At 48.1% G+C, this 12,938-nt stretch overlaps 2 protein-coding genes across 2 annotated transcripts in view; both read right to left on the reverse strand.

Annotated features, from left to right (window-relative positions):
- Window positions 1-3,113, reverse strand: part of LOC134367013 (protein Shroom2-like) — a 75,468-nt gene extending 72,355 nt beyond the window's left edge. Inside the window, exon 1 of the mRNA XM_063083663.1 lies at window positions 2,969-3,113. Coding sequence (XP_062939733.1) covers window positions 2,969-3,113 — 145 coding nt within the window. The remainder of the gene's footprint in view (window positions 1-2,968) is intronic.
- Window positions 1-12,938, reverse strand: part of LOC134367164 (G-protein coupled receptor 143-like) — a 248,805-nt gene that overhangs the window by 181,755 nt on the left and 54,112 nt on the right. The gene's annotated exons all lie outside the window — the stretch shown is intronic.

Raw genomic sequence — 12,938 nt, forward strand, 5'->3', positions numbered from 1 at the left:
CAATTTTTTTGAATTTATTGAGACTTGATTTGTTAGCTAATATGTGATCTATCCTGGAGAATGATCCATGTGCTGATGAGAAGAATGAATATACTGAGGTTGTTAGTTGGAATGTACTGTAGGTATCTGCCAATTCCAATTGGTCTAGAGTATTGTTTAGATCTTGTGTTTCTCAACTGATTCTTTGCCTAAATGATATGACTAATATTGAGAAGACATTCTATAAACCACTCTCTCTGCTGAGTTGTCTGTAGTTGTTCTGAGGATCATAATACATGTGTTCCACAGCCTACTTAGAATTAATATTTTGTCACTTCAAGGTGAATATACACACTAGAAGTTCCACGAGGCATGTCCCTTTCCTCCTGCCCTCTAGGTCATGGCTGTCTTACCCATTGACATCTACACCACCTTCTACTTCTTAGAGATCATTTTGGGTTCTTTTTCACTTAAATTTAGAAAGATGTTGCTGAAGAAAAATAGTTTTCTTATACACAGGATACTGTTGAGCATACTATAAAGCAAATGTACTTCACAGGGCCTCCAAACCCTTTAGTCTCAGATTTAGCCTAAACTTTTGGGATTACATGTAGAAATGTTAACCTTGCAAAAGACTGGAAACTTGCCCCAGGCTAAGGTCTCTGTTGTAAGATATAGAACTGTAGCACAGCAAGGTTGCTGGCTCAGGGACAGACAAATACTTGATTGATATGTAAAAATTCTGGGGAAATTGCTGTAGGGAAAAACAGTGTTTGCTAAGATCAAGCTTTTGTTGGCAGATTGACTTAACCTTTTGTAAATTGCATTATGGAATGTCACATTGCTTATTTCAATGATGTTACTAGTTTTCCATTTGTTAGCCATAATTCTGCTGATATCCTTATTTTTATAATGGTTAAATGAACTGAATTTTCTTGTAAAACTTCCTTGTCTTTACAATAAAAGGGAGACGCTAACGTTGGAGGTGGCTGCCACACTCGGTTTCACTCCTCCTGATGGAGAATTACCTAAGTGCAGTCTGTCTGGGCCTCAATGCATCCTTAGTGCTTGAGTATTTGCGTAATTCTTTTTCTTAGTATCCGTTACACAGATAAAACAGGTGTAACAGGATACCAAGAAGTTGACATCTGTTATGGACTGAATGCTTGTGTCCCCCACCTCCAATCCCCATGTTGAAATGACCCCCCGGAGTGATAGTGTGTGGAGGTGGGGTCTTTGGAGGGTGATTGGGTCCTGAGGGCACAGCCCTCATGCATGGGATCAGTGCCCTCTTAAGAGGCCAGAGAGCTAGTTTGCTCTCTTTGTGACAGGTGAGGAAGCAATGAGAAGTCAGCAATAGGAAGAGTCCTCACCAGAACACAACCGTGGTGGTGCCATGACGTCAGACTTCCATCCTCCAGAACTGTGAGAAGCGCATGTCTGCTGTTTGAGCCACTCAGTCTGTTTGAGCCACTTATTCTGCTCTCTATAATACGATCTATAATGCCTCACTCTGGTTCCCTCTCTATGATATTATCGAAAAATGCTTCTCTATGATTCCTCTGTCTGTGATATTATGTGTAATGCTCCTCTATGAATCCTCTCTCTATGTATTATCTGTAATGCTCCTGTATGATTCTTCTCTTCATGATATTATATGAAATGCCTCTCTATGAATTCTCTGTATGATATTACATATAATGCTCCTCTGTGATTCTTCTCTCTATGATAGTATGTGTAATGCCCCTCAATGATTCCACTCTCTATGATACTATCTATAATATCCGGCTATGATTCCGTTCTCTATGATACTATCTATAATGCTCCGTTATGATTCCTCTATGATATTATCTATAATGCACCTCTATGAATCCTCTCTCTATGTTATTATATATAATGCTCCTCTGTGATTCTTCTCTCTATGACACTATATGTAATGCCCCTCTATGATTCCAGTCTCTATGATGTTATCTATAATGCGCCTGTATGATTCCGTTCTCTATGATATTATCTATAATGCTCCCCTATGATTCCTGTCTAGGATATTTTCTATAATGTTCCTCTATGATTTTTCTATGATATTATGTGTAATGCTCCTCTATGATTTCACTCTCTATATTAACTCTAATGCCCCTCTTTGATTCCACTCTCTATATTATCTGTAATGCCTCTCTATGATGTTATCTATAATGCCCCTCTATGATTCGGCTCTCTATGATATTATCTGTCATGCCCCTCTATGTTTCCTCTTTCTATGATACTATCTATAATGCCCCTCTCTAATTCCACTCTCTATGATATTATCTATACTGCCCCTCTATGATTCTGGTCTCTATCATATTATCTGTAATGCCCCTCTATGATTGCTGTCTCTATGATATTTCCTATAATGCTCGTCTGTAGTTTTTCTCTCTCTAATATTATGTGTAATGCCCCTCTGATTCCTCTGTCTATGATATTATGTGCAAGGCCCCTCTATGATTTCGCTCTCTATGACATTATCTATAATTCTCCTTTATGATTCCTCTCTATATGATACTATGTATAATGCCCCTCCATGATTCCTCTCTCTATCATATTATCTATAATGCCCCTCTGTGATTCCGCTCTCTGTGATATTAGCTAATAATGCCCCGCTATGATTCTACTCTGTATGATACTATCTATAAAGCCCCTCTATCATTCCTCTCTATATATTATCTAAAACGCTCCTCTATGATTCTTGTCTCTATGATATTATCTATAACGCCCCTCTCTGATTACTCTCTCAATAATACTATCTAATAATGCTCCTCTATGTCTCATCTACGATTTTATCTATAATGCTCCTCTATGATTCTTGTCTCTATGATATTATGTGTCATGCCCGTCTATGATTCGGCTGTCTATGATATTATCTGTAATGCCCCTCTATGATTCAGCTCTCTATGATATTATCTATGATGCTTCTCTATGATACACCTCATGCTTGGTGAAGGACCAGGGTTACCAGCTTTGTGCAGGGTGAGGCTGTGCTGCCTGTGGGGGTCCGGCTCCGTGTGGGGTGAGTTCACACAGATGAGGGTGGTGGGCGGTGGGACATGCTCCTGCAGGGTGAGGGCGTGTAGCCCTCGAGGGGGACCAGCTCCGTGCATGGTGAGGGAGCAGGTTCGGCCAGGATACCGGCTCGGTTCACCTTGAGGACTTCAGACTTTATCTGTCCAGGTGACAGTGTGCGAACTGTGGTGGGGAGCTGCTCAGTGCCGGGTGAGTGAGCGCAGGTCACGGGAGTTCCTGCTCTTTGGGGGGAAGGGCGCAAGAACAATCTTCTTGGGGTGAGGCGTTGGGCCTGCATGGGAACACGCTCCATGCAGGTGAGGTCATGCGACCATCGGGGGACCTGCTTTGTGCATCGTGAGGTCTCCAGACCTTATCGTGTCTGGGTGAGGGCTTGTGGCCCACGGAGGGGTAGTGCTCCTTACGGAGTGAGGGCAGGAGGCCCTCGGGGCAGGATCTGCTCCTGCGTGGTGAGGGCGTGCGGTTCACGCGGGTGACGTGGTCCGTACGGAGTGAGGGCATGCGTCCCGAGGGGGTGGGACATGCTCCGTTTGGGAAGAGGACCGGCGGCCCGCGGAGTGTCCTGCATCGTATTGGGTGAGGACACACGGACTGCCCGGGGTGACCTGGTCCGTGCTCGGTTAGGGCTCCAACCTTATCCATGTGCTGGTGAGGGCGCGCAGCCCACGTGGTGGACCTGTGCCTGGCAGAGTTAGGTCGCTAGACCTTATAGTGTCCGGTGACTGTGCACGGCCCCTGGGCGGGAAGACCTACCCCTGTGGGCTGAGAGCATGCGACCCTCGTGAGGACATGCGACCTTCGTGAGGAAATGCACCATCTGTGCAGGTTGAGGGCAAGCGGCCTGTAGTGGGACCTGCTCAGTGTGGTTTGTGGGCCCCAGGCTTTATCGGTTTCCAGGTGAGGCACGGCCCACGGGAGGGACCCGGTTAATGCAGGATGAGGGCTTGAGTCCCACGAGGAGTGGGGGGACTTGCTATTGCTGAGTGAGGGCACACCATCGGCGAGGTGGGGACCTGCTGCTGCATGCGAAGTGAGGGCTCCAAACTGTATCGGTGTCCAAGTGAGGGTGCGTGTCCCGCTTGGGGGCCCTCTATGATTCCTTTCTTTATGACATTATCTACGATGTCTGTCTGATTGCTCTATGTATGTTACCTATACTGTCCCTCTATGATCCCCCTCTCCACGTCATTATCTGTGATGTCCCTCTCCGATACCCTCTCTGTGATGCTCTAACCCATAATGTCCCATCAGGTCACCCCTCTCTATGATATTACCTACTACGTCCCTGAACGAAACCCTTCTGTATGATCCTACTATGATGTCCCGCTATGATACCCCTCTCTATGATGCTATTATCTATAATGCCCCTCTGTGATTCCTCTCTCGCTCTCTCTGATACTATCTAGTATGCCCCTCTATGATACCCCACTCCATGATGCTATTATCTACGATTTTCCTCTGATTAACCCTCTTCATGACATTATGTATGATGTCCCTCTATGCCACCCCTCTCTATCATGCTATTATCTATGATGCACCTCTATGATTCGGCTCTCTATGATGCTATCTATAATGCCCCTCTATGATTCGGCTGTCTATGATACTATCTAAAATGCCCCTCTATGATACCCTCGCTATGATATTATCTAATTATGCCCCTCTATGATTCCTCTCTCTCTCTTATTGTGTATAATGCCTCATTTGATATTATCTGTAATGCACCTCTATGGTTCCTCTTTCTATGATAGTATCTATAATGCCCCTCTCTAATTCCACTCTCTATGATATTATCTATAATTCCCGTCTACGATTCCTCTCTGTATGATACTATCCATAATGCCCGGCTACGATCTCGCTCACTGATATTATCTATACTCCCCCTCTATGATTCTTGTCTCTATGATATTATCTCTAATGCCCCTCTATGATTCTTGTCTCTATGATATTATCTCTAATGCCCTTCTATGATTCGGCTCTCTATGATATTATCTATGATGCGTCTCTATGATACACATCATGCGCGGTGAGGTCCAGGGTGATAGGCTTCGTGTGGGGTGAGGCCGCGGTGTCCGTGGGGGTCCTGTTCTGTGTGAGGTGAGTTCACGTGGATGAGGGGGTGGGCGGCGGGACATGCTCCTGCAGGGTAAGAGTGTGCGGCCCTCGAAGGGGACCAGATCCAGGCGTGGTGAGGGCGCAGGTCCGGCCAGGGTACCTGCTCGGTGCACCTTGAGGGCTCCAGAGTTTATCTGTCCGGGTGATAGCGTGCGACCCACGGTGGGGATCTGCTCAGTGTGGGGTGAGTGTGTGCAGGTCACGGGAGTTCCTGCTCTGTGGGGGGACGGGCTCAAGACCTATCATCTCGGGGTGAGGCGTGCGGCCTGCGTGGGATCCCGCTCCATGCGGCGTGAGGGCAGGCGACCATCGAGGGGACCTGCTTTGTGCGCATTGAGGGCTCCAGACATCGGTGTAAACGTGAGGGCTGTGGCCCGTGGAGGGGACTCGCTCCATGCGGGCTGAGTGTGCGGGTCCCCCTGGGGTGAGACATGCTCCGTTTGGGGAGAGGACCAGCTGCCACGGGGTGTCCTACTCTGTGCGTGGTGAGGTCTCCAGACCTTATAGGCATCTGGGGGAGGGCTTGTGGCCCGTGGAGGGGTAGTGCTCCCTGCGGAGCGAGGGCAAGAGGCCCTCGGGGCAGGATCTGCTCCTGCGTGGTGAGGGCGTGCAGTTCACGGGGGTGACCTGGTCCGTGCAGAGTGAGGACACGCGTCCAGAGGGGGTGGGACATGCTCCGTTCGGGTGGAGGACCCGCGGCCTGCGGAGTGTCCTGCCCTGTGTATGTTATCTATACTGTCCCTCCATGATTATCCTCTCCACATTATTATCTGTGATGTCCCTATCCGATACCTTCTCTATGATGCTCTTATTCATAATGTCCCATCAGGTCACCCCTCTCTATGATATTATCTACTATGTCCCTGAAAGAAACCCTTCTGTATGATCCTAGTATGATGTCCCGCTATTTTACCCCTCTCTCAGATCCTATTATCTATGATGCCCCTCTAAGATTCCTGTCTCTCTCTCTCTGATATTATGTAGGATGCCCTCTATGATACCCCACTCCATGATGCTATTACCTGGGATTTCCCTCTGATTCTCCTCTCCATGTCATTATGTATGATGTCCCTCTATGGCACCCCTCTCTATTGTATTATGTATAATGTCCCTTTATGACACCCTTTCTCTGCTATTATCAATGATATCCCTCTATGATGCTCCTCTCTATAGTACTATCAATAATGTCCCTCTGTGAAATCCCTCTCTATGGTATTATTAATAATGCCCCTCTATGACACCTTTCTATGGTATTATAAACAATGTCCCTCTATGATACTCCTCTCTATGATGTTATGAATGATGTTCTTCTATGATACCCCCCCTTGGTAGGATCTGTGAAGTCTCTCTATAATACGGCCCTCTCATATATTACCTATGATGTCCCTTGATGACACCCTCCTCTATGGTATTATGTATAAAGTCTCTCTATGATACTGCTCTCTATGTTGTAACCCAGCACGTCCCTCCGTGAACCCTTCTCTGAGACGCTACTGTCTGTGATGTCCTCTATGATACCCATCTCTGTGATGCTATGATGTCTGATGTCCCTCTTCAATGCAAGTCGTGTGGGTTGAAGGTGCGGGTGGACTTGCACCGTGCAGTGGAAGGATGTGTGATCCTCGGGATGGGAACCGGCTCCATGTACGGTTAGGGCTCCACATCTTAGTGCCTGGGTGAGGATGCGTGGCCCATTGGGGGGACCTGCTCTTGAGGGGTGAGGGCACGCTGTCCGCGGGGGTAGGGAGGTGGCGATCTGCTCCTGCTGGGTAAGGGCACGCAGCCTGCTCTGGGCACCGGCTCCGTAAAGAGGGAGGTCGCGCGTCCCGTGGTGGGGGAACATGGTCCATTTTGGTGCAGGGCGTGCGGCCCGTGGGCATTCCTGCTCTGTGCTGATGCATATGGCCATGAGGCAGGAAGAAGTGCTACCTTGAGCCCTGGCCAGGGGGAGCCGAGGTCAGGCCAACAGGACCACTGGACAGTCAAAACAAAAGCACAACAGCCCGCCGCCTCCAAAACTGAAAGCGACAGTTAGAACACGCGGCGCACCATTTTTCTGAAATGCATTTGTTCTCTCAAACTTGTCAATGCAAATCCCTAAGAGCGAGTCAGCAGCACTGGGTGCCTGAGGCCAGCTGAACAGAGTTTGCCGCTGCCAGCAAAGAAAACCGTCAGGTAACTGGGACCTGTGTCATTATGTGCAGAACTGCCCAGCCACCCGTATCACTGGAGCACTGCTTATCAGAACTCCACAGTGAGCTCCTTCTGCTGACGCAACCTCGAGTGCCCGAGGCCTGCTTCATGACAGCAGAGGGGACAGGACAGAAGTAAGGAATTACCCTCAGGTCCAGAAACCAGGGAAAGCCAAAGGGCCACACCTGCCTGACTTTTGGACACTGTAGCCCAGCAATCCAATCACAGAGAAGGAGACTGCAAGAACACAGGTCTTTCGGCTTTGCATCCTCCAAATCAGCAGCCCAGTGCCAAAGCCCGGAAATGACCTTAACTCAAAGGATCTTCTCCCTCCAGGCACCCATAGCTCCCTTTCCCTGGAGAGGCAGCCTCCCCACAAGCCCACGCAATCCTGATCCCAAGACTGTGCTCTGAATCTTCACGGAAGGACAAGTGTCTTCTGATGCACCACCCCCCCCCCCAGACTCTGCACACCACGAAGTCAAGGATCACAGAGGTCTTGTGCACCAGGACCTAGCACAGACCCTGGAGTGTACTATGTTCAGACGCATGGAGGACTGGAGGAATGGGGGGAGAAAGGATGGATGGAGGGAGGGATGACAGGATGGACCGAAGGATGGATGGACTGAAGGATGGATGGAGGGATGGAGGACGAACAAAGGGACAGAGAGAGGGATGTGGAAAATGAGGAAGCTTGTTCTGGAGAGAACACCAAGGGGGTGGCTGGACAGTCGCTCCATGAAGTGGTTCCCCATGATGTCAACCAGCCATCTCAGCAGAAGCCAGGAATAGAGATGGAATCATACCAGCAGAGAGACTGCCAGTTTGAACTGCAGGGGACAGAGAAATTGGGACAGAATGAAAGAAGACTGCTGGACTTCTTTGACTCTACAGGATGTGACCACGGAGATATTCAGATGAGCACATGCACTATTCTTTAAGAAAACTGAGGAATGACGCTGAAGGCGATTCAGAGACCACGGGGCTGCTGCTCCTACCACAGGGCCAGGGAACAAGGCTGTTCCCTCCTCAGCTGCAGAGGGCAGGGCCCTCGCAGAGACAATGGGGGCACCCCCTAGAGGCATGAGGGTGATGCTGCCCCACCAGTGAGCCGGGAAATCTGGGCATCAGGCCAGAGAGGCTTGTTCCCCAGCCTTAAGAGCTGACGGCATTTGCCTTGCTAGGTTTCGTACTTGCTTGAGACTCGTCACCCCCTCCTTCTGTCCTATCCCTCCCTTTTGCAATGGGAGTGTCTATCCATGCCTGTCCCACCACTGCACCACTGTATTTTAAGAGCACATAATTTGTCTGGTTTTGCAGGTTCATGGAGGGAAAAGAATCTTGCCTCAGGATAAATCATACCTCAAGTGTCACCCATATCTGATTCAGATGATATTTAGATGAGGCTGTGGACTTTAGACTTCAGAGTTGATGCTGGAATGAGTTAAGAGTTTTGGGTCTGTCAGAATGAAATAAATACATTTTGCATGTGAGACGGTTATGAGTTGTGGGGGGCCAGGGGTGGAATGCGACAGACTGAATTGTGTCTCCCCAAAATTCATAAGCTGAAGCCCTAACTCCCAATGTGACCGTACTTGAAGATAGGGCCTGTGAAAAGGTGATAAAGTTTAAATGAGGTCATAAAGGTGGGGGGCCCTAATCCAACAGGGCTAGTACCCTTATAAGAAGAGGAGGAGACACCAGAGCTCTCCTCTCCACCTTGTGAGGATGCAGCAGGGTGTGTCATCTGCAGGTCAGGAAGAGAGTCTCCATCAGAAACCAACCCTGCGAGAACTGGACCTGGGACTTCTGGCCTCCAGAGCTGAGACAAAATAAATATCTGTTGTTGAAGCCCCAGCCTGTGCTGCTGTTATGGTAGCCCAGGCACACACAGAGAGCACTACAAGAGCTAAGTGAGATGCTCGGTGCCAAGAGTTAACCGCAGGGGAGCAATACATAACAAATCGCCTCTACCCAGCAGATTCACTCGCTGGTGGGACACAGAGAGAAAGCTATGGAAACTGAGCGAAGGAAGCTATTCAACACAAATAGCAAGGATTTTTGGTAGGCAGAAAGTAAACCCTTACTCCCACACCCACTCCCCACCCCACTCCAAGGGAATAATACAGGGGCATTTGTAGCTATTCCACTTTTCTCTCTCCTTTACAAACCCCAACGTTTCTAGTTTCCAGGGTCAAGGAATATTTGCCCAAGCATCATGAAGAGGTTGAAATGATCAACAAATATTCATTGGTGATTGTGAGCAAGATGGAGTCGTGTAAGCCAGTGTATCTCCACCCTGGCCGGGGACATCATGCAGGGATTCGGACTTAATTGGTCTATGGTGCAGCATTTCTTAAATGCTTGCTATGAGTTGAATGTGCCACCCCCCAAGTTTCATGTACTAGAAACTTAATCTCCACTTTGACAGTGCTAAGAGGGTAGGAAATTCAATCACGGTATTTGATAGGTGAGGCCTTTAAGAGGTGATTAGATTGTGAGGACCGTGCCCTCGTCAACAGATTGATCCATTCATGGAGCAATGGGCTGGTTCTGATGGCTTCATCAGGAGAGTGACAGAGCAGGTTAGTTCTCTGTCGCACATGCCATGTCTCTCACTGTGTGACACACTGCATTGCGCTCACCAGATGTGTCCCCTGGACCGGGTACTTCCCAGCGTCCAAAACTGTAAGAAATAAATTTTGTTTCTTTATAAATTACCCAGATTCAGGTATTTTGTTATAAGCAACAGAAAACAAACAAATACAATGCTCTTTAGATAATGTAAATTTGAAGTTGGGTTAAGAACCACTCATATAAATGACACTCAAAGGTAAATTTATTCCTCTGTCTCCTGCATGCTGTGCATCTCATTGGAGAAGAAAGATTCGAGGTGAGCAGGGTCAGGAACTGTGATTTTGTGTTACATGGAGGAGTTTGTATTTGGTTTCTTCCCAGATCCTGGCACAGAATTCCTAAAACCCTTGGAATTTCCTGAGCAATGGGGGTGCTAGGAGAATCTTTTTTTCTTATCTTTGGTCTTTGGCTGTAGCTCCTGACACAGAGCTCCTAATCCCTTGGAAATTCCTGGGTGATGGGAGTGTCTTTTGTCCTAACAAGGCAACTCTTGGTGGGCTCCTAGATGGGGGATGGTCACCAGAAAGACCAAGCCATGATTAGAAGCCTGGAGGGTGAGAGGGCTGGAGACTGAGTTAATAAAATCCTGCCTATGTGATGAAACCTCCATAAACATCCCCAAAGTATAGTATTCAGACAGCTTCTGGGTTGGCAAACACATCCACGTGCTGGCGGGGTGGCACACCCCAACTCCATGGGGACAGAAGCACCTGCACTCAGGACCCTTCCAGACCTCGCCTTACACATTTCTTCATCTGGCTGTTCATCCGTATTGTTCATAATATTTAATATAATCAAGTGGTAAAAGTGTTTTCTTGAGTTTTGCAAGTAATTCTAACAAATTAATCAAAACTGAGAAGGGGACATGAAAGCCCCAATTTAGAGCTGGTCGGTCAGAAGCACTGTGACCTGGGTGACCAGGTGAGCTGGACCGTGCATCTAACTTCTTTAGCCGCAATGTTGTGCTGGGTCCAGGGTGGGCCCTTGTTTATCAAAGAAGCCTGGTCTGGTAGGGTCACATCGTAAGGTGTCATTACAGTGTCTCAAGATGGGGGATGTGGAGGCTGCCCTCATGTCCTGTAGCGCCTGGGTCAGTGACAGCATTACCTTTGATGTGCAGTAGCTCGCAGGGACAGCAAAGGAGGTGGTTTATACGTCCAGCATATGACATCAGAAAGGCTCTCCTTGCAGTGTCCTGTCATGGATGAAGTCACCTGAGTGTTCAGGCTACTCTTTGGCCCTGGTGGTTCTTGCGGTCCACCACACTCATTCTTTCAGCAGCTTGTCTAAGGCCACACAGCTAGTAAGTGGCAGAGTGTGAGATCTGAACCCGGGCAGTGCTGCCCCAGAGTGTGTGTTTTGAATCACTATGCAATTTTGCATCTCATGATAAATGCTCAAAATATAGAGGGAAAAACCAGATGTATTATAACCCCAATTTGTTAAAAAATATATCTATGTAGAAAACATAGCAACAGGTTGTAGCAGTTCTCTATCTAGAGTGTGATGACAGGTAATCCTTATTTTCCTTTTGATACTTTTCTGTATTTGCCGAGATTTTTCGTAAGTTGAGTGGTTAGTTGTATTTTTCAAAAATAGCCACAAAAATATTTTTGATTTACGGATGCTCTTGTAGAGGTTTGCCATTCTCCCATCAATAGGTGGAGTCTACTTCCTCTCCCCTTGAACCTGGGTGGGCTATTGTGACTGTCTCGAGGGACAGCATGTGGCAAAGAGACACTGCCTAACTTCTGAGGCTCAGTCATGCAAGATGACACAGCTTCTCCCTGGTCTCTCTCTCAACGCTGGCTTTGGAGCTGAGAGCCTCCAGGTAAGAAGTCCTGCCACCCAAAGCTGCCGTGCTGGAGGGACCATGTGGGATGCCACATGGAGAGAGAGATGCCTGGGGAGCCCCAGCTATTCTAGTCTCTAGCTATTAAATCTTCCATCCCCAGCTCCTTTGAGCCCAGTCAAACCCTAGTACCAGGGGAGAGAGTGATAAGACTATTGATACTGTCTGAGCCATGGTGTTATGGTGTTGGCAGCAGATAACCCAGACCTCGGTGTTATCACCACCGTGCTTTAACCAACTGAGCTAACTGGTCAGCCCCAGGTTTCCTTTAAATGGTAGAGATCCCTGCTCTGAAGGTGAGCCAGCCCAATCAGAGTTGCCTTCAGAATCAGTCACAAATGACATCATTGATGGTGTCATAATAACACAGCCTTGTCATCACTGGCGCTGGCTGAAGTGGGTTTCATTGGACAGGTTCGGTCGTTAGCAACTGCTGTTGAAGGCTGACCCTAGCCTCTTTGGGTCTTCATGCTGGGAGACTAAACATACAGAGACTTTCTTCCCTTAAGGGATTGGATAAGGACCTAGGTGTCCTGCACATCTTCCAGAGTTCCTTTGTAAGCAAATGTAAATAATGGCTGTGGTAAGAGAGATGTAATATTGTCAGGCAGGATGCCTCCGGCGTGGACTAGGGCGCGTTCTGGTCCATCCTGTCTCTTCTGATAGCTTCGTCACCCCTTGCTACTCCACTCCTTCTACCCTGTCGTCCTTTCTCCTCTCCCAGAGCCCAAGTACATTCTATCTGTTGTCCATTGTTATGATGCTGCTGTATAACAACTCCTTTGAAATACTCAGTGGCTTAAAACAATAACCACTTTGTCCTCACAAGTCTGTGGGTCTGCTGTGTGGTTTGACTGGGCCAAAGCTGCGGATCTTGGCTGGGCTCACTTAGAAATCTTGGTCAGATGGGCCGAGATGATCCGGGATGGCATCAGCTGAGGTGACCCAACTCAGCTCCCTGTGGCCTCTCAACTTCCAGCCTTCTAGTGAGGCTTCTTCTCATGGTAGAAACAGAGGCCCCAGGAAAAGAGCAGAGGCTGCACCGCCACTTGGGGTCTAGGCTCAATTCATGTGTACTGTCACTTCTATTGCATGACACAGGAGTAGA

The sequence above is a fragment of the Cynocephalus volans genome, chromosome X (assembly GCF_027409185.1).
Source record: "Cynocephalus volans isolate mCynVol1 chromosome X, mCynVol1.pri, whole genome shotgun sequence".
Classification (NCBI taxonomy): domain Eukaryota; kingdom Metazoa; phylum Chordata; class Mammalia; order Dermoptera; family Cynocephalidae; genus Cynocephalus; species Cynocephalus volans.